The sequence below is a fragment of the Erinaceus europaeus genome, chromosome 5 (genome assembly GCF_950295315.1).
Source record: "Erinaceus europaeus chromosome 5, mEriEur2.1, whole genome shotgun sequence".
Classification (NCBI taxonomy): Eukaryota; Metazoa; Chordata; class Mammalia; order Eulipotyphla; family Erinaceidae; genus Erinaceus; species Erinaceus europaeus.
The window spans coordinates 60,898,494-60,920,780 of record NC_080166.1 but is presented as its reverse complement, the minus strand read 5'-3'; the positions used below and the strand labels follow the sequence as shown (position 1 = coordinate 60,920,780).

General features: G+C 48.7%; 1 protein-coding gene across 3 annotated transcripts in view; it reads left to right on the top strand.

Moving 5' to 3' along the window:
* Window positions 1-7,369, top strand: part of LOC103126527 (chromatin remodeling regulator CECR2) — a 119,600-nt gene extending 112,231 nt beyond the window's left edge. For all 3 annotated transcript variants that reach the window (XM_060191406.1, XM_060191407.1, XM_060191404.1), the window contains 3 exons: window positions 632-2,036; window positions 5,028-5,139; window positions 6,153-7,369. In XM_060191406.1, coding sequence (XP_060047389.1) covers window positions 632-2,036; window positions 5,028-5,139; window positions 6,153-6,158 — 1,523 coding nt within the window. In that variant the 3' untranslated portion in view covers window positions 6,159-7,369. The remainder of the gene's footprint in view (window positions 1-631; window positions 2,037-5,027; window positions 5,140-6,152) is intronic.
* Window positions 7,370-22,287: the final 14,918 nt, after the last annotated feature.

The window sequence follows — 22,287 nt, the reverse complement described above, 5'->3', positions numbered from 1 at the left end:
TGTTTTTTCCTTCTCTACTTTTATTTTTTTAATGTGGCACCAGGGGCCTTTGTAGTATTGCTAGGTCAGAAGGTATTTCCACGTTTATTTGCTTAAGGACTCCCCCTGCACTTGCCACAGGGACTTGCACCAGTCTGCATTTTCCCCTTAGCCTTGTACCAGAGGTGCTTTCTCTTCACAGCCTTGCCAATACTTGTCATCTCTTGACTGGCTGATGTATGCCAGTCTCAGGTGTGGAGCCTCTGTGGTGATGGGGCAGTGCCATTCTCAGCTTCCCAATCGTGTCCTCTGGTGGTCACTGTGGCCTCAACTCGCTGATTTGCAGTTGTAGTGAAAACCACACGTTCCTGACAAAATTCACATACATGGAGGCCCTGTGGCCTTAGCTGACTGAAACTACACAGCAGGAGCAAGGCAAAGAAAGCTCCATTCGTGGACTGATGAGTCAGCCTAGATGTGCTGGCCATAGCTCCTTCTTATGGAGCACATGCCAGGGCCTCCACTCTAACCTGAGAACACCATCCAGCTAAGGTGTATGCGTCCCTCCCACGCATACACTCTCCTACCATCTCCTCCCAGTCCTGTCTTTTGAGCTACAGAACTGACATTTTGCTCTCTGTTTTTCTTACAGCCGACCACATGCCTGGGCTTGAGGAGAAACCACCAAGCGTTGGTGCTTCGGAGGGGGTGTATCTCAAACAGCTACCTCACCCTACGCCTCCCCTACAGACCGACTGCACCAGGCAGAACTCCCCACAGGAACAGGAAACAGAGGGCCTGGAGCTCAAGAATGAGTCCTCAGAGCCTAGTGATAGTTGTAAAGCAGCGAAGGGCAAGAACGCCTGGCCGTCAGACAGCAACTATGGCAGCCTGGCAGCCCCAGGGTGTGTGCGAGACCTCGCCACACTGGCAGACCCAGGAACTCTTGCTGAGAACGGGGTGATTGCTGATGTCTCCCCCTGTGGATCGGAAGCAAAGGGCCTTGGATCAGAAAAGCCACTGTGCCCTAGAAGTAAATCGGTACAAGAGACCATACCATGTTCAGGACAGAACGCCGCCTCACCAGCCACTGCAGACCCCGGTTTGATGGGGGGCACACTGAACCCGTTCTCTTCCCTGTACGTGCCGGGCCTGGAGTACCCCAACTCTGCTCCTCACTACCATCTCAATCCAGGCCTGCGGGGTTTGGGGCCTGTGATGGGCGGGAAGCCCTCCATCTCCCATCCTCAGCATTTCCCCCCCAGGGCCTTTCAGCCTGGCACCCCTCACTCAGGGGTCTTCCCCCAATACCGCCCCCACCAGGGGGTGCGCTACTCCTACCAGCCCCCCCCTCAGCCAGCCTACCACCACTACCAGCGAACTCCTTACTACACGTGTCCCCAGGGATTCTCCGACTGGCAGAGACATCTCCCGGCCCCAGGAATACCAAGCGGACTCCCTCCCAGCCAGCCTCCCCCACCTCGGCCCATCTTCTCCGAGAAAAGTGCCATGGCCAACCTCCAAGGCTGTGAGACCATGAACGCTGCCTTGACCTCCCCTGGCCGGGTGAGTGCGGCCGCTGCTAAAGCCATGGGAGGAGTGGAAGGGCCGAACCCTGGGGTCGAGGATGAGAAGCTGGACGAGTCGATGGAGAGGCCCGAGAGTCCCAAAGAGTTTCTAGACCTCGACAACCACAACGCAGCCACCAGGCGGCAGAGCGCCCTCTCGTCCAGCGAGTATCTCTACACGCCGCCACCTGCCCCTCTGAGCTCTGGGATGGGCTTTGCTTCTCCCCCGTTCCCACCCCCTGCTGTGTTGCCCCCTTACCCCCCACAGCGCCCGCCTGGTCCCTTCCAGCCTAGGGCCTACTCCTCTCCGGTCCCCGCTCACCCACCCCACCACCCGGCAGCCGCCCAGCCCAATGGCCTCGCCCACGAGGGCCCCCTCTACCGCTGCCAGGAAGAGGGCCTGGGCCACTTCCAAGCTGTGATGATGGAGCAAATGGGCACCGGCGGTGGCATGCGAGCTCCATGCCAGGAGATGTATAGGCCGTCCGGGTAAGGCTGTGTCAGGCTCAGTGCTCTGGGAGGAGTGTTGGTTCCTAGCAGTTGGTTTCAGGTGTACGTGCTATGTGCACTTAACCCACTGCTCTAAGGCCCGCCTGCCAAGTCCCCTCCTCTCTTCACCACCTTTCTAGCGACAACTTGTTCTTTTCAAACTTTGCTCTTTTAAGAGCTGTTCCCATTATTATTATTATTATTAATTTGGTTTATCTTCCAAATAGGAGCAGAATGCTGTGTGGTATCTTGTTGTACATTTTACTAAGCTTAATTGTCTACACTCATGCCCGTGGCAGAATTTTATCTTTTTCCAGACATCAGTGGAACTGTGTGTGTCTCTTAACTCTTGGCTCCAGGAATAATGCTGCCATGAAGGGGGATGGGGAAGTGAGCATAGGTCACTAAGCGATGCTTTCATGTTCTTCCCACAAATGTTCAGATAAGGGTGGCTGAATTACATGGTACTTTAAATTGTTTTTATATGTTTACATATTTATGTGGGGAGAGAAGAGAGGGAGGGAGGGCGAGGGAACCAGATCATGTGTCACACTGACATACGCAATGCCAGAGATTGAATTTAGAATGTCATACCCCATGCTTAATCCACTCTCATAGCAGAAGATAGTTTCTTTTCTTTTTTCTTTCTTTCTTTTTTTTTTTTTTTTTATCAGAATCCTGCTCAGCTCTGGCTTATAGTGGTGCAGGGGATTGAAGTGGGACTTTGGAGCCTCAGGCAAGAGAGTCTCTTTGTATGACCATTATGCTATCTTGCCCTGCCCTTGAGATAGAGTTTCACAAGAGAGAAGCCTCAGGCCTACAAGCCCAGCACTTACTATTTGAGTTACTTCCCAGGGCCTCTGCAGTTGAAGATTTATCTTAATAAAAAGCAGGATAGACAGTGGCTTTAAACAGAAAAGTGACCTGAGGATTACAAATCTACCAAAGTGTGACTTGTTGATGGTGGAGACATAGAAATATGTTAACCTTCAAATTCAATTTATCTTCACTTTTTCCCTCGTGAAAGTGAATTAATTGGCACTTAAATGCCTTAATTTAAAACTTAATATTGAACGCTGAGCAGCTAGCTAGAATTTGAGAGCTGTCCAGATACTCTAACCAAGGTCAAATGAGTCTCTCTTTGTAAGCCTGAGTTTAAAATAAGGTGTGTCAGGGGTGTAGCACAGTTAGATGAAAACTCATTGCCCAAAACACAAGGTTCGGCGCAAGGATCCCGGTTCGTGCCCCCAGCTCTCCACCTGCAGCAGGGTCACCTCACAAGTGGTGAAGCAGGTCTGCAGGTGCCTGTCTTTCTCTCCCCCTCTCTGTCTTCCCCTCCTCTCTCCACTTCTCTCTGTCCCATCCAACAACAATGACAATAATAACAAAAAAAAAAAAAAAGGGCAACAAAATGGGGAAAATGGCCTCCAGGAGCAGTCGATTCGTAATGCAGGCACCAAGCCCCAGCAATAACCCTGGAGGCAAAAAAAAAAAAAAAAAAAGTGTGTAATACTGTAGGTAAGACCCACTCAGGCTGTTCATTAATATGAAATATAGAAGAAGTTAGCTAAGACTTTCTATTCAATTTATGAAGACTTAGCATAAACTCAGTATGTTCCAACCCTCCACAGCAGCTCTCCCCACCACAGTCCCAGTGCTCGCCCAAGACCTGACGAACGCAAGGCCTCAAACATACACCGTATCTGTGAACCAGCCCCACCCCAATATTTCAGACAGGGAAGGGGGGGGAGAGACCCTAGAGCACCTCTCTGCCACCCCAGACTTCAGTACTACATGTATTCATTTTATTTTTCCTAGTGCACTGCTCAGCTCTGGTTTCTATAGTATGTGTGCTTATCCAGGTGCACCACCACCTGGCTCCAGCTCTGGTTTCTGGTGCTTCAGGCGTCTGCTACCTCCTTGGCTCCATCATGTTTCTTTTCTCCACCTATGTTTGTCCAAGCATAGTCAACATGAGTCTCCACCCCTATGTATTAGCATGTGTCTGCTATGGTTGACATTCTCCTTAAGTAAAATCTCCAACTATTGTCACACCCAAGGGGAAAACAAGCCAGTGGCATCTGATTTAGTTTCTCCAGTCAGATCAAACTTCTTTGGTTTTTCTCCCTTCCTTTTTCACCCAGGGCTTGCATATGCCTGACCCCGGTACTGCTTCTAAGGGAGAAGGAAGGAGAAATACCATAGCCTCTCTCCATTATTCACAGAGATGTACCCTTGGTGCTTCCGTATGCTGCAAGGGTTCAAACCTAGGGCATTTCTTATTAAACTATTTCCTGGACAACCTTCTCCCCCCCCACCCCCCAAAAAAAAAAAGCCTATGGGTTTTTTATTTGTTGAAATTCATTTATTTTAGATCCAGAGCCAGAGAGAGATAATGAAAGAGACCACAGCACTAAAGCTTTCTTCACTGTGATGGTAGCTGAGCTCAAACCTCGGTCACACACAAGGCCAAGAAGCAGTGCACACTGCAGATGAGCTATCTCACTGGCCTCAAAAGAGTCTTTAGTAGTTTCCTTTCTTTGGTTTTGCTTGTTATTTTATTGTTTGTTTTTCTTCCGCTCCAGAGTTCAGACATTTGCATGGGATTGTTGTGTCCACTTTGACTCTTACTTTACAAAATCTGTTGTGTTTTCTGTCTGTGTCAGACTCAACAGACCATTTCCCCCCAGGTTTTGAATTCTGTTTTTCTATGATTTAGCATCAGATGTGGGTCAGAGTGGAAGCTCATCAGGTAAGACTAGTATCTTGCAGTGCTTGTGGCCCAGGTTCAAGTCCCAGCACAAGCTGACCTATGGTCCCAGTTAAGATCACAAAGCCAAATAAGCACACGGTAGAGTCAAGTGCGGGGTGCTCTGTAGGAGGTTTCCTGTACACACTCTGAAGCAGGCTGTGTTAGGGAGCTTCATGACGGGCCAGTCTCCCCTTGCTGTGTCCTCACCAGCTTTCCCCATGCCCTCCTTGTGCTTCTAGATTGCAGATGCAGCCGGGCCCACCGCAGTCCTCGTTCCCAAAGACCCCAGCATCAGCAGCGTCACAGGAAGAGCTGCCACCACACAAGCCCCTGACGATTCCTCTAGACCAGGTAGACATCCTAGAATGCTGCTCACTCCTCTAGGGGGTCGGGGGCCAGCACTTGCCTTCACTGCCATTGTGGGGGTTGGAATAAAGGTGTGTGAGTTTTTTTGTTGGTCTGTTTGTTTTCAGTGACCTAATTGCTTAGTGTGTTCATGTCAAATTCTAATAAGATACTCCACATTTTTTTTAAATAATTATATTTATTATTGGATAGAGACAGAAATGGGGGAGTTAGAGAAGGAGAAAGGCAAAGACACCTGTAGCACTGTTTCACCATTTGTGAAGCATTCCTCCTGCAGGTGGGGACTAGGGTCTTGAACCTGGATCCTTGTGCGCTGTAATGTATGCACTTAACCAGCTGTGCCACCGCCTAGCCCCTAAATACAGGTGTCGTATAGACACTAAAACAAAAGTGCTCCCAGTTTTTGTTACTTGGAAAACTGGGAAATGTTATGCAGGGACAAACTATTGTGTTTATTGTTGACCATAAAGCATTAATTCCCCAATATAGAAAACTTTTAAAAGGGGGGGGAGCTAGGCGGTGGCACAACGGGTTAAGCAGAGGTGGAACAAAGCGTAAGGACAGGCATAAGGATCCCAATTCAAGCCCCCTGATCCCCACCTGCAGGAGAGTCGCTTCATAGGCAGTGAAGCAGGTCTCCCCTTTCTGTCTTCCCCTCCTCTCTCCATTTCTCTCTGTCCTATCCAACAATGACATCAATAACAACAACAATAAAACAAGGGCAACAAAAGGAAATAAATATATAAATAAGTAAGTAAACAGATAATCTGGAGGCCTGGAATGACCAAATAGATCCCTTGGGTAGAGTACTGTCTGGCCAAGTGCAGGACCGAGGTTCAAGCCTACCCCCCGACACACACACACTGCATTGAAGTAACTTTCAGTCCTATGGTGCATTGCCGCCGCCCCCGCGCCCCCCCCCCCCCACACACACACACACACACCTCTTTCTCAAGTAAGAGCACCTTTGTTCTGATGTCTTACTTTTCTTTGCTCAGAGTTAGTCCAAGGAGATGAAAGCTGCGCATGAAGACTAGAGGCTGGAGCGTGTGGGACGTGGCCCCACACCCCTTTCTGCCCTCGCCGTGCCCTCCACCGAATCTCGAGGCCCCAGCAGCCCTGCTCCACAGACCACCAGCACAGCCTGCAGAGGTCCCGACTTGGGAAGGCATTGCCCTCCCTCACAGCTCACAGACAGTGCGAAGGGAACGGCGGTAGCCTTCCCCAGCCTTGAGACTCTTGTTCAGGGAAAAGCCTCTTAGACTGTGGAGAGGCCCACTTAGGAACAGAGCCATGCTCGCTAGTGCACGAGCGGCTCAACTCAGGTATATCTATTTGGGAAGGGACTCCTTGTAGTATTAACATGTTCAGAGCTGGGTCCAGTTTACAGATTTTTCATGTTGCCTTTAAAATGAGTCTTGTTGGTGGTGAATGTATTGTATGGAGTGGGGGGGCTGGCGGGGGGCGGAGAGCTGGGAACACTAGCTGCGGCAGGCACAGAGCACTGGAGTGACCTGACTGTTTACAATCATGTCACACTGCAGACACTCAGGAGCGGGGTCTGAGAATAGGAGAGCTCTGCTCTTGGCAGAAGCCACTGTCTTTCTCAGTGGTTCCCCCCCACCCATCCCCTCCGGTCAACCTCAGGGTGTGCTTGCACTGCACCTGCCCCTTCAGTGCCTCAGTATGGAGGCAGAGTGCTCTCACACCTCCTCCTGGAAGTCTCGGCCCAGAAGACTGGCTGCCCAAGTCCTGAATTGGAGAGAGCAGTGCCCTTCCTGATTTGGCCCACCAGCCCTCCCAGATAACTGTAAACCAGCACCAGGAATTGGGATCACTAGAGTGTTTGGCTCCTTAGAAGACAAGGCGCACAGTCCTCTCCTAGGCCTGCTGGGCCTGACATCTAGAAGGCATCCCATAGAGCTTTCTGGCACGAATCACATTTTACGGAAATGACTACTCAGGTTTGTATGTTAGTACCAATAAAGATATTGCACAGTTTTTGAATAGGAGAAATGTATTCTGTAGGTTTACGGATGATTGTAGGGATATTTCCATATTTAGTTTTCTTCATTTCAAGTGAATGGTAGGTAGTAAAAATAAGTCACAGTGAGTTGAAGTAGCTGTCAAGAACAAGTTTTTGGAAATCATTTCTCATACCTGTGATAGCAAACGTGTTTTACAGTATTAAATTACTTGATGGCAGTTTTAGAAGTGACTTACACTGGATTCGCCCTGTTGAGCATTCTTGATTTTGTTCTAGCTGAGATACCACCCAGAGCTTAAGACCCATGTCTTGTAAACTTTTAAATATCTCACGAGGGGGGTGAGTGGGGAAGGAAAGCACCCTTTGTAAAAGTATTTCTAAACATGCTTTGGGAATAATAGAAAAGTGTCCTGAGCAGTTGAATCTGCCTGCATTGGTGAGTTGAACTGTGTGGAGGCCAAGAGAACTCAGTTTCTCCCCTTTCCCTCAATTCCTGTTGAAAGTGCTCTCGGTGGGAAACAGCGTCATCCTGCAGCTGGAACTGCTGGCTCCCAGCTCAAGCCAGCTTGACAGTTAACACAAAGGCTTCTTGAGACGCAGGGCGCCAAAGACCTCGCATAGTTCTCTGATTAATTTGAAACTTGGAGTGCAACAAGGTCAGGTGGGGCTGCAGCCTGTGTTTTGAGGGGTGAGACCAGCATGACTTCTGCGGGAGAAACGTGCCATCAGGCCTCCCAGCTAATTGGAGCCTGCTGGAACCTGGGCAAAGCCCAGTCTTCTGCTCGCAGCTTTTCTCTTCTCACAGGGTTGTTGGCAGGAAGAGCTGCAAGCGCAGGGCCTCTGGGTCTGGTGCTGCACTGCAGTAGGGGGAGGGGGCTGTACTGCGCAGGCCCAGGGAGGAGTGCCCCCCAGCAGTAGCCAGGCTGCCTGGCTCCCTTCCTCTTGCCCTGGTGGTGTCTGAGCAGCTGTGCACATGTGGTTCAAGGACGATCTCCTCCCTCGGCCCTGGTTGCCCATTGCTAGAGTGGAGGCCAGAGCAGTACAGGGTGGTATCCGGGGCCACCTCTGGGGGGTAGGAGGGGTGGTAAGACATTCAGGAAGAGCCAGAAGCTTGAGCTGCTGGGTCATGTCAGAAGCCTGTGGACCAGGGCAGTGGTAGAGCTGTGCCGGAAGCCTCCTGTCTGGGGCGGTGCAGCTCTCAGCATTCGGGAGCTGCACGTCACACACAAACCGCTGCTCACCACAGGCAGGCACACCCTGCCCACCTGCTCTCCAGAGTGTCCTCAGCATATATACATGTGTCTATCCTCTCCCTTTGGGAGTGGCAGCTGTGTGGTACCCTGTAGCCAGACATCAGCAGTCCCGGGGAGGGACAGTCAGACATGCTGTCAGTCACACCTGTTTGTGGAGCTGGGAATCAAGAGACTGAGAATGCAGAGCCTTCCAGAAGACTTGTGACCTTGGTGTCATATTTCCCACCTCCGAATGTATTTGTTTAAAATAGTAACTATTGATAAAGCTGGCTGTCCTGCGTGCATGTAGGGGAGTGAATCCAAAGTGTTCAGATCCAGTTTCCTAGGGCTGCCTCCATCTCTGCCCTCAGGAGGGCTTCTGCCCTGCAACTTCCTGCCAGTGTGTCCACATACAGCCCTGGCTCAGTCAAGCTGCACCACTTGCTTAGACTTGACCTTTTGTCTCTCTAAGGTCATCTCAAAGCCATTCATGATAATATATCTCTGGGGCTTCACGGGGAGTCTCAATATGAGGTCAGTCCTATGTTGTCCAAATCCTGATGTCTCTCAGAGAGCTTCTGTTCTCAGAGACATGACAGGCCTGTCCCTTCAACCCCTGCCAGAGAGTGAGGCTCCACACAGGGACACGGACACCCTGTGAAAGTCCCTCCTTTGCCTCTGTGAGTCAAGGACTGTCTACCCTGGGAGTGTGTGGCTTCAGGGAGAGGATTGGGAGCGTGGACAGAGCATAGCGATCCTGACTCCTAGGCTCACAGCACTGCCCCGGAACTAAGAGTGTGGTGGGGCCTTGCCATGTGAGGACAAAAGGCTCCCCGTTCCGGATAGCCTTAGGACACTGTTTCCCTTTGAGGGTAATGGCTTGGGCCATGCACCCACACATCTTCACCTCCGTGCCACTGCTCCCCATCTCCCTAGTAGGCCTTTGCTAAACAGACTTTGGGGGTGGGAACATTCTCCCTCTTATTCTGTCCCAGGGACTGCAGCTATTCTTGCGTGTGTGTGTGTGTGTGTGTGTGTGTGTGTGTGTGGTTTCTCCAGTGCAGGCAAGGTGGGGAGCACAGGGAGATGGACTCTGAGGGGCTCACTAGTGCTGAGCCCCATTTGGTATCCTGGGCCTCTGGCCACACATTCTCAAGCCTCTTACCAGTCCCAGCTGCCCGTGGGTCATAGTGCCAGGAACCCTGCACTCCTGCTCTAACCGCTGCATGAACTTCCTCTTCCAGCTAGTGCTGGAAGAGGGGGATATGCTATTTATTTTTCTACTCTGTATATTTTGTCATGATCTGCTGATTTTCCTGTTTCACCAAGAGTGACACTTACCTCAAGAGTGAGTTAGATACTGTGTGTTGGATGGTTTTTTAAAGAGAAATTTTTTAAAAGAGCTTTCTGATCCTCTGGAGGTCTGTAGATTTATTTCCATATGAACTGGTTATTTTGTATAAAGTACATTCTTAAAAATAGCTAAACTCCTGCATGTGTGAGTTGTGTGTGTCCATGTGTCACTCTCATGGCCAGGCCCAGCACCCAGCAGGACAGAGGTGTGGACGAGCCTCTTGGTGAAGTCGGGCATAAAGCACTCTGTCCCAGCAAGGCTTGGCCAGAAGCAGCCCTTGGAGACCCCCGACGTAACGTTCACACGTCCCCAACTTCTGGTCTATCACCTTCCATATCTACAAGACACTCATTTCCCTCTTCTGCCAACACAGCAGCCCGGGTGGTGGTGCAGTGGAGACATTGCATCTGCAGGCATGAAGTCCCGAGTTTAATCCCTGCCTCTTAAGTCCAAGTCACTAACAAATAAATCTTGGGATGGGGGCGGGGGTTTCAACTGTTCCACCACTAGGAAAAGTGCACAGTTGGTTCTAGGAGAGGAATGAGCATATACTGGGTATCTGCCCACTCCTGCTCTTTCCAGTTCCTGAGAGCTTTTTAAAGACATTTATACAATTTTTAAAATTTTATTTATTAGTGGATAGAGTCACAGAGAAATTGAGAGGGGCGGGGGGAGCTAGGAAGACACCTGCAGCACTGTTTCACCACTTGCTCATGAAGCTTTCTTCCTGCAGGTGGGGACCAGGGGCTTGAACCAGGGTCCTTTATAATCTAATGTGTGTGTTTAACCAGGTGCACCACCACTTGGCCCCCTCTAATTTTCTTTTTTGCCACCAGGGTCATTGCTGGGGCTTGGTGCCAGCACTATGAATCCACTACTCCTGGAGGGCATTTCTGCCCTTTTTTTCTTTTCTTCCTCCTTCAATTTTTGTTTGTTTAATATATAAAACAGGAACATTGACAAAACCATAGGATAAGAGGGGTACAACTCCATACAATTCCCACCACCAGACCTCCGTATCCCATCCCCTTCTCTGATAGTTTTCCTATTCTTTATCCCTCTGGGAGTATGGACCCAATGTCATTTTAGGATGCAGAAGGTGGAAGGTCTGGCTTCTGCAGGTGTGGAGTAGGAGCTCGAATCTGGGTCCTTCTGCATGATGACAAGCATTTAACTGTGCGCCACCGCCCAGCTCTCTAAGATTTATTGCTTATTGATAAAAGATTGAGAGAACCAGCACATCACACTTGTAATGTTGAGGGTTCATCTCAGGACTTCATGTTCCTAAGTCCAGCACTCTATCCACTAGGCGACCCTTCCTGTTGCTATTTAAAACTGTTCACTAGTTGGAGAGTAGATAGCATAATGGCTATGCAAATGCTCATGCCTAAGGTACCTAAATCCCAGGTTCAATCCCCCTCACCACCATAAGCCAGAGCTGAGTAATGCTCTGGTAAAAAAAATAAAATTAAAAAGAAAAAACTGTTCAATGGTTATTCTGCTAAGAAATGAAAAATAGAGGTCCTGCAAGTGGTGCACCTGGCTAAGTGCACTCACCATGCACAAGGACCCAGGTTCAATCCCCTGGACACCACCTTTGTGTGAGAGGTGAAGCAGATCTGCAGGTGTCTCTTTCTCCTCCCCTTCTTGCCTTCCCCTCTCAATTTCTCTCTGCCCTACCAAATAAGTAAAGTTTAAAATAATTTTTAAAAATAAAATAAGCAGGGGGTTGGGTGGTAGTGCAGCGGGTTAAGCACACGTGGCATGAAGCACAAGGACCGTGTAAGGATCCTGGTTCGAGCCCCCAGCTCCCCACCGGCAGGGGAGTCACTTCACAAGCAGTAAAGCAGGGCAGTCGCTTCACAGGTGGTGAAGCAGGTTTGCAGGTGTCTTATCTGTCCCCCTGTCTTCCCCATCTCCATTTCTCTCTGTCCTATCCAACGACATCAACAGCAATAACTACAACAATAAAATAAGAAAGGCAACAGATGGTTAAATAATAAAAATAAACAGCCTAGGGAGTCGGGCGGTAGCACAACAGGTTAAGTACACATGGCATTAAGCGCAAGGACCGACGTAAGGATCCTGGTTCAAGCCCCTGGCTCCCCACCTGCAGGGGAGTTGCTTCACAGGCGGTGAAGTAGGTCTGCAGGTGTAAGCATGAGACTTCAAGGATCCAGGTTCAAGTTGTGGGTTCACCAACCGCAGGAGGGATGCTTCATTAGTGGTAAAGCAGGTCTGCAGGTGTCTCTTCCCCCTGCCTCAATTTCTTGGTCTCTATAGTTTTTTTTTTTTTTTAAGGAAAGGAAATTCAGGAGGTAGATCACTGCATAGACCTCATCCCTTCCATGCCCGAAGTCCTGGGTTCTATCCCTAGCACCACATGGGAGCACTGAGGTCAGAACTGGATGGCCCCACATGATGAGAGCTGTGGTAATATGGTGCACCCTCCCCAACCTCTTCTATCTTATATATAAGTCTTTGTCCCATGGGGTAGGGTGCATGGCTGCAGGCTGTTGGTCTGGCAGCTTCCACACTTGCGTGGCTATCAGCCCTCTGCTTCTCAAGGCTTTAAATACACAGAAAGGGTGGCAAAATAGCCACTTTGGACAGTGGGCTGCTTCGCCACGTGCGCAACCCAGGCTAGTCTAGACCTCATCATCTGTTCTCTCTCTAGCTCCTCTGCCTCTTTTATAAAGAAGATAAAATAGGCTGTCAGACCTGGGAGATAACATACCCAGTGGAGTGTATCTTGTTAGGTGCAAGGCCCCAAGGTTCAAGCCCCGGCAAAACGCAGAGTATTGTGAAGCTACATACATGTTGCTGGTGTGATGCTGTTATGTCTTCTGCTCCATCTGGATTTTTTTTCTTAAATTACCTTTATTTACTTATTGGATAGAGACAGCCAGAAACAGAGAAGGAAGGGGGAGATAGAGAGGGAGAGAGACAGAGATACCTGCAGCCCTGCTTCACCACTCGTGAAGCTTTCCCCCTGTAGGTGGGGACCGGGGGCTCGAGCCTGTGTCCTTGCACACTGTAACAGGTGCACCACCGCCAGGCCCTCCGTCTGGATTTTTAAAAGCATGGGGCCTGGGTAGTGACACACCTAGCTGAGTTGAGTGTTGCATGGATCCAGGTTCAAATTCTGGCCCCCACCTGAGAACAGACAAGTCTTCCTTCATAAGCTTCACCAGTGAAGCAGTGTTGCAGGTGTCTCCCTCTCCCTCTTCCCTTTGGATTTCTGTCTCCATTAAAAAGCAAGTGAAATAGCAGCCCAGAAGTGGTGGAGTCTGCACCACAATAAAAGCCCTTGTCAAGTTCCTGGCTCTTGAATTCCCAGCCAGAGCCTCTCCCATTGTAACTTGAATCCTCATCAAATGCAAACTTTAAAAAAATATATTTATTCCCTTTTGTTGCTCTTATTTTTTTTATTGTTGTAGTTATATTATTGTTGTTATTAATGTCATCATTGTTGGATAGGACAGAGAGCAATGGAGAGAGGAGGGGGAGAGAAAGATAGACACCTGCAGACCTGCTTCACCTCCTGTGAAGGGACTCCCCTGCAGGTGGGGAGCCAGGGGCTCAAGCCAGGATCCTTATGTTGGTCCTTGCGCTTCGCACCATGTGTGCTTAACCCACTGCGCTATCACCTGACTCCCTTTTTTTTTTTTTTAAAGCAAGTATTGATTGTGCTTTTAGGTTTTATCTCCTTGAACTGGGCAACTGTTTTAGAACTTAGTCGTCTCACCAAACTAGTCCTCAGAATTTAGGTGCCAATGTTAGTCTCGCTCTGTTTAGGGTGTTATTTGCCACTGAACTGATGTTTAGCCCCCAGGTAACATACTTGTGCTGCACATGGCCCGCCAGGCAGAGCTCAGGTACCAGCACCACATGGGAAGCACAATAAACCCTACCAAGTAAGCTGCTTTTATTTTTTTTATTATTCCTGGAAAGCTTCTAGTTCACTGTACAGTTGCCAACACATGCATAGCCTTCCTCATCTCAGTATGATCACTGTCTGCAAAACACCCACCCCCAACATAGCTCCTTTTCCATCAAATACACTAGGGCCTCAACCTCACCTTCCCCATCCCTCTCCTTCTGCAGGGGGGAAGCTTCTTGAGTGGTAAGCCAGGTCTGCTGGTGTCTTTCCCTCTCTATTTTCCCCTCCTCTCTCAATTTCTCTCTGACCTATCCCATAAAAAGGAAAAAAAAAAATGTGGTCAGGGAGGTGGGGCAGTGGATAAAGCACTGGAGTCTTAAGCATGAGGTCCCCAGTTGAGTCCCTGGCAGCACATGTACCAGAGTGATTTCTGGTTCCTCAACTCTCTGCCTGTCTTCATGAAAAAATTAAAATAAAAAAATATTTTAAAGAAGGGGGAAAATTGGTCCTGAGGAGCAGTGGATTTGTGGTGCCGGCACCAAGCTCCAGCAATAACCCTGGAGGCAAAAAAAGAAAAGTTTCAATTAAAAAAAAAAAAAAAAAACCTAGGGGCTGGGTGGTGGCGTACCTGGCTGAGCTCACACATTACAGTGCACAAGGACCTGGGTTCAAGCCCCCGGTCCCCACCTGCAGGGGGAAAGCTTTGCAAGTGGTGAAGCAAGTGTGCAGGTGTCTCTCTATCTCCCTTCCTCTTAATTTCTGGCTGTCTCTATTCAATAAATAAAGATGATAAAAAATTAAAAAATAAATGAAAAAAAATACCTAATCTTGAGAGTCCTCCATTTAGAAACACCCAAATGTGCTTCTCTTTTGGCTCAAAGCCACTTCCTATTACAGGGAGAGAAATGCCTTTACTCCTCAAACATTCTAGGAGCTCAGTGTGGCAATAATGTCAGCGCCTTCTTGAGTGCAGCCAACAGAGCTTCAGAAGCGCAGCCTTCATCCTGCATTCCCTGGAGCCATCCCCCAATCGGTCTGGTGACAAGGCCTTTGTGAGAGCTGGCGCAGGGCCTCCACAGATTTCAGGTCTCCCGGAAGTCCAGAACAGTGGGTGCCCTCTGCTCCAAGCCCCACTGGGCTCCGCTTGGCCACACTGCTCTATGTCCCTGGTTTCCATCCAAGGAAGATATCCGGTTATCTGTCTAGCCTCCTTTCTGCTAGCGCCTCTGAGTTGCTGGGACAATATCAGCAAGACTGGGAGCAAGCTGGCCACTCAAAGACCAGCTGGGGAAATGCCCAGCGTGGGGCCATTGTGTGCCTAGGTCCCACCCCTCCCGAGTCCACCTCACGCATACAAATGTGGGGGCCCTGGAGGCGTCCCCAGCTTGGAAAATCCCAGCCGCCTCCTAGAATCTCACACTCCACCAGCACTGCGCACAAGACCCGAGTAGCTGCAGTCTGACCAGTTGAAGCTAGGAGAAAAAAAAAAAAAACTGAAGCCACATAATCCAGTCCTTGGGCTGTAGCCAAGACTTTTGCTTTAGAGAGGCGGTGAGTCCGCACACAGTAGAGAGGTGTCTGGCCCTCCAAAGGCCGCTTGGCCTCTGCATGGGCTCCAGGAACTAAGACGACGCAGCAGGCCGCCTCACCCCTGCTCTCAGTGAGTATTGATTGCTACGTGCTCCAGGGGCCTTCCTAGGCCTTGCTCTGACAAAGGGGAAGGGGCTAGACTAGACAACTGCTCAGTCACATCAGGGCACTGCTCTGCTCACTGAGACAGAGTGCTACTTTGCTACGTGTGTCACCCAGGTTCTAGTTCTCCAGTGACCCAGTTTCTAGTTCTCCAGTGCTTGGAGGAAGTTTCTGGGCTGTGGTCTCTTTCACTCTCTCTGCCAGTCTGTCTATATCTTTAAAAAAAAAAAAAAGTTAAACAGCAAGTTAGGAAAGGCCTGCTTAGACCTTACCTTTATTGTTTGTGGGAGGGGAGAATGGTCTCAACCTTTTCAGGACACTAAGGACCTGGCTGGGTTGAGCCCCCCCCACCCCCCCCCACCCCCCCCCCCCGCATTCTCAGAGCTGTACCACTCAGACACTCTCTGTCTCTAGTCGTCCAAGTCCTTATCCTAGGGTTAGTTTCCCACACTATGCTAAAGTGATGAGGATATGGTGCAAAGAGGAAAAATAAGTCGGGCCGGGTGGTGGTGTACGTTACAGCATTACAGTGCACAAGGACCTGGGTACAAGCTTCCTGTCCCCACCTGCAGGGTGGAAACTTCAAAACTGTTGAAGCAGAAGACTACAGGCTCCTCCTGTCCTCCTCCCCTCTTCCTCCTGCTCCCTCTCCCCCCCCCCCTCTCAATTTCTCTCTATATATCCAAAAAAGATAAGGAAGGGAGGGAGGGAGAAAGAAAGAAAAGTTCAGGCCATAAGTGGCAGACAAAGGGGGTACTTCCTAAGATGGCAAAGTTCTCCAGAAAATGGGACTTGCTGGGGAGAAGTCAGAGCATGTTGTTCTCACTGCCTTGCGTCCCTGACCAGCCCCAGTGACCGCAGGGTCACCGTTTGTTAGGATTCTAAGCCAGTAGCAAAGGCAGCATTGGCTTTAGCTCCCCCCCTTTTTTTTAATGCTTGTGCAATGTTCACTTCCTTTTGTTGTTTTGTTAGTCCTTATTTCCACCAGAGTTATTACTGGGGCTCAGCTTCTGCACGATGAACCCACCATTCCTGGTAACCATTTTTTTATATAGAGATGGGAGGAGGCCGGATGGCGGTATATATAGCACTAAGCACAAGAAAATGCACTCAAGCATCAGGATTCAAGTCCCAGGCTCCCCATCTGCAGGGGGGAAGCATCACAAGCAGTGAAGCAGGGCTGCAGGTGTCTCTCCCCCTCTCTATCTCCCCCTCTTCTCTCAATGTCTTTCTGTCCTATCCAATAAAATAGAAGTAAAAGAAAAAACGGTGGTAAGGGCGGGAGTAGATAGCATAATGCTTATATACAAAGAGACTCTAATGCCTGAGGTTCCAAAGTCCAGGTTCAATCCCCCACACCACCATACGTCAGAGCTAAGCAGTGTTCTGGTTTAAAAAAAATACATACATATATATGAAATAAAGAACAGGAACAGTGGAATCATAGTGCTGGCACCAAGCCCCAATGATAACCATGGAGGAAGAAGTGGGGGGTGGAGGGGCAGGGGGGGTGCGCCTGGTTGAGCACACATGCTACATTGCGCAAGGATCTAGGTTCTAGCTCCTGGTCACCCCTGCAAGTGGTGAAACAGGACTGCAGGTGTCTCTGTGTCTCTCTTCCTCTCTACCTCCCCCTTCTCCGTTTCTTTTTTTTTAAGCTTTTTTTTTCTTTTTTTAGGTTTTTTTTTTAATATTTATTCCCTTTTGTTTCCCTTGTTATTTTATTGTTGTAGTTATTGTTGTTGTTATTGATGTCATCGTTGTTGGATAGGACAGAGAGAAATGTAGAGAGGAAGGGAAGATGGGGAGAGGAAGACAGACACCTGCAGACCTGCTTCACCGCCTGTGAAGCGAGCCCCCTGCAGGTGAGGAGCCAGGGGCTCAAACTGGGATCCTTACTCCAGTTCTTGTGCTTTGCACCATGTGTGCTTAATCTACTGCGCTACCACTGGATTACCCCCTTCTCCGTTTCTAAATGTCTCTAGCCAATAAATAAATAAAGATAATTTAAAAATTTTAAAAAGAGAGATGAGAAAGACACCTGCAGCACTACTTCACTGCTTGTGAAACCTCCTGCCTGCAGGTGGGAACTGGAGGCTTGAATCCAGGTCCTTGCACACTGCAATATGTGTGCTGTGCCAAGTGTGTCACCACCCTCAAATACTTCTTTTCTGTTTTAGTGAGATACAGAGACCAAAGTACTGCTCAACTCGGGCTTAGAGTGGTGCCAGGGACAGGGCAAGGGCCTCAGGCATGGAAGTCTTTTTTTAATTTATAAAAAGGAAACATTAGGAGTTGGGCAGTAGCGCAGCGGGTTAAGTGCCCGTGGCGCAAAGTACAAGGACCGGTGTAAGGATCCCGGTTTGAACCCCTGGCTCCCCACCTGCAGGGGAGTTGCTTCACAGGCGGTAAAACAGGTCTGCAGGTGTCTATCTTTCTCTCCTCTCTGTCTTCCCCTCCTCTCTTCATTTCTCTCTGTCCTAATCAACAACAACGACAACAATAATAACTACAACAATAAAACAACAAGGGCAACAAAAGGGAATAAATATTAAAAGAAAAAAAAGGAAACATTGACTAAACCATAGGATAAGAGGGGTACAACGCCACACAATTCCCACCACCAGAACTCTGTATCCGTTCCCCTCCCCTGATAGCTTTCCTATTCTTTATCCCTATGGGAGTATGGACCCAGGGTCATTGTGGGATGCAGAAGGTTGAAGGTCTAGCTTCTGTAATTACTTCCCTGCTGAACATGGGCATTGATAGGTCGATCCATACTCCCAGCCTGCCTCTCTTTCCCTAGTGGGGAAGGGCTCTGGGGAAGTGGAGCTCCAGGACATATTGGTGGGGTTGTCTGTCCAGGGAAGTCTGGTTGGCATCATGCTAGTATCTGGAACCTGGCGGTTGAAAAAGCCAAACAAATTGTTAAACAAGTATGGACCTAAAGGCTGGAATAGTGCAGATGAAGAGTTGGGGGCCCCTTTCTTTTGCAGATAGCTAGTAGGCATATTTTAGTTATATTTCAAAGGGCCTGTGGCTATACTAGTGGTTTTTTGTTTTGTTTTGTTGCCTGAGCTTGAAATCTGATATGCAGGTGGATCCTAATTATTGTCTGGGGAGGTGATGTCATGGCTGGCAGAAGGACTAGAAAGCTGGATCAGGGAAGAGAATAGCTCCCAAATATGGGAAAGGTGTATAGATATTGTTGACTGTAAACCCCATCGTTTTTATGTGATCTGGGGCCCATATTCAGCTTAGGAACCTGTGTGACCTCTGCATCCCTGTAGACCTGAGCTCACATTCTGTGGTCATGAGTTGGAACATTCCAAGCTGCCCCAATATCAGGACCCATCTTCCTCAGGTGTTGTATAGAGTATGTTGTCCAGCCACCCTTCGGAGGATGGAACATTCTCTACCATTGTTGGTCCAAGTTGATGGCAAGGTCCTATGGAGGCCCACAAAGGGGTCTTTTGTGTTGTTCCTGCTAGGAATGCCTGGTAACAATAGAGAGAGGGATTTATTCAAGGTCTAGATCCATCATGTCTGTCTGGGAATCTCAGGACTCCCTGAATAGGGCCCCAGCTTTTTTTTTTTCTTTTCTTTTTTCAGGTATTTTAAGATGTTATTCAGGGAAAGTGAAAAGAATAAGCACATGGGCAAAAAAAAAAAAGAGGGTCGTGGAATAGCATTAAAGCTGGGCTCTTTAATGAACTTTGAAGGCCCCACATTTACTTCCTTTTTAAAAAATTTCTTTATTGGGGGATTAATGTTTTACATTCGACAGTAAATACAATAGTTTGTACATGCATACCATTTCCCAGTTTTCCATATAACAATACAACCCCCAATAGGTCCTCTGTCATCCTTTTTGGACCTGTATTCTCCACCCCACCCACCCCCACCCCAGAGTCTTTTACTTTGGTGCAATACACCAATTCCAGTTCAGGTTCTACTTGTGTTTGCTCTTATGATCTTGTTTTTCAACTTCTGCCTGAGAGTGAGATCATCCCATATTAATCCTTCTGTTTTTTTTTTCTTTTTTAAGATTGTATTTATTCATGAAGAAGATAGGAGGAGAGAGAAATAGAGAAAGAACCAAACATCACTCTGGTACATGTGCTGCCAGGGACTGAACTCAGGACCTCATGCTTTATCCACTTGAGAGTCCTGTGCTTTATCTACTGCACCACTTCCCGGACCACAGTGGAAGTCTTTGTAGAACGAGTGTGTTGTGCTCCCACCCACTACCCAGACCTACTCAATGATGTGAAGCCAGAGAGGGCTTCATGTCCCCCAGTACAGTGCTGATCGAGAAGGCTGTTGAGGCTAACAGATGCCGTCAGTCCTGCTCTGAGGCATCCTCATTCCCACCAGATGCCAGAGCACCCCGGAAGAGCAGGCACCTCATGGCATACCCTGCTGGGTGGCAGGGTCACAGAGACTGACTGGGTACACCTCTGCCCCACACCTAGAGGAGGAGGAGGGCTCCAGGACTGAGAAACCTCTCGCCACCTACCCTGTCCCCCTTGCATTGGTCATATCTGGGGCAGGCAGTGGCACACACCGATAACACCCACATAGTACTAAGCGCGAGGAGCCATGCAAGGATCTGGGTTTTGAGTCCCCGCTCCCCACCTGCAGGGAGGCCGCTTCACAGGTGGCAAAGCAGGTCTGCAGGTGTCTCTCTCTGTCTCCTCCTCCTCTCTCAATTTCTGTCTTACCCAATAAAATGGTAAAAATGGCCACCAGGAGCAGTGGATTTGGCATGCCAGCACTGAGCCCCAGCAATAACCCTGGAGGTAATGAGAGAAAGAGACAGATACCTGCAGCCCTGCTTCACCACTCTTGAAGCTTTCCCCTTGCAGGTGGGAACCAGGGTTTTGAACCTGAGCCCTTGCACACTGCAACATGTGCGCTTAACCAGGTGAGCCACCACCTGACCCCTCATTTACCCAATTTTTCAATTCATGCCTGCTAGTTTTATTTATGGAAGAGAGGAGTGGAGAGAGAAGCCAAGCATCCCTCTAGCATATGTAGTGCTAGGGATCAAACCAGCAGCCTTGTGATCCTGGGTCTGCTCTTATGGCACCTTGTGAAGATCAGATCTGGCTGGGGGCATCTTGGGAGGTGGGTGGCTCCTCATCCTGGCTCTGTAACCACACTCATTGCAGAAGTAGCTCTGAGTGACTAAGCCCTGAGCCCAGCCTCTCACTCTAATGCTCACAGTCTCACTTGTCTAAGTGGGGGCTTTCTTCCCATCCCCTTGTCTGCCAGCAAACTCCCTTTTCCAGAGCTTACCCTGCACTCTGGACTCCAGCTCCTGCCCACCCCAGCTGAGTCTCCCACAGTCCCATGGGGCCACCCTAAGTCTATCCTACCCACCTGCTACCCAGCCCCGCTATCCACTGCTCTAATGTGCCTGGTCTGGGAACTGGTATCTTCCTCCTGGTCCATGTGACCCAACACTGACCCCTCTCCTGGTTGTTTAATCACCTGCCAGATCCTACTGATTCATGGAAGACACACACACACACACACACACACACACACACACACACTCTGATCGCAGCACTTCCCTTTATCTACTGCCAGGATGACTCTGACCTCCCTGGACTGTTCACACCAGTGGACACCAGCATCAACCTGACAGTACTTGCCTGGCTTAGCTCACATAATACTGTCCCTTCAAGCTCCATTCAAGATGAGGCAAAGGAGATAGTCTTATGATTTTTAACAACTGAGTAGTATTCTGTTGTGTGTGTACACACACACATTATACCAAGAATACCAAGAATTTCTTATTCCTCTCCTCCACCTCCTGCACTGTTCAGCTATGATTTATGGGATTAGTTTTATGGGACTTTGGAGTCTCAGGCATGAGACTCTTTTGGCAAAATCATGCTGTCTTTCTGATCCTACCACAGTTTCTTTCTTTCTTTTTTTTTTTTTAAAGATTTTATTTATTTATTAATGAGAAACATAGGAGGAGAGAGAAAGAACCAGGCATCACCCTGGTACATGTGTTGAACTGGGGATTGAACTCAGGACATCATGCTTGAGAGTCCGATGCTTTATGTACTGCGCCACCTCCTGGACACAATTTTCTTTCTTTTTTTTATGGTGTTTAATAAATATATATTTTTATATTTATTCCCTTTTGTTGCCTTTGTTGTTTTATTGTTGTAGTTATTATTATTGTTGTTGGGTAGGACAGAGAGAAATGGAGAGAGGAGGGGAAGACAGAGAGAGAGAAAGACACCTGCAGACCTGCTTCACCGCCTGTGAGGGGACTCCCCTGCAGGTAGGGAACCAGGGGCTCAAACTGGGATCCTCACACTGGTTCTTGTGCTTTGCGCCACCTGTGCTTAACCCGCTGCGCTACCACTTGACCCCCATAAATATATTTTTATTTGTTTTGGACAGAGACAGAGATTAATAGCAAGGGAGAGAGGAAAGGAGGAGAGAGAGAGAGAGAAAGCTGCTTGTGAAGCTTCTCTCTTACAGCTGGGGACCTCCCAGGTCCTTGAACACTGTGATGTGTGTGCTTAACCAGCTGTACCACCACCTGACCTCTGTTTTTATTATTATTATTTTATTTTTTTAAAGATTTTATTTATTTATTTGTTAATGAGAAACATAGGAGGAGAGAGAAAGAACCAGGCATCACCCTGGTACATGTGCTGCCGGGAATTAAACTCAGGACGTCATGCTTAAGAGTCTGATGCTTTATCCACTGTGCCACCTCCTGGACCACTGTTTTTATTATTTTTAAACAATTTTATTTATTATTGGGTAGAGATAGAAATTGAGAACGGAAGAGGAGATAGGGCTAGATAGAGAGAGATACCTGCAGCCCAGCTTCACCACTCTTGAAGCTTTCCCCTACAGGGGAGACCCAGGCTTGAACCCAGGTCTATTTATTTATTTAGAGTAGAAACAGAGAGGAATTGAGAGGGGAAGGAGAGAAAGAGCAAGACAGCTG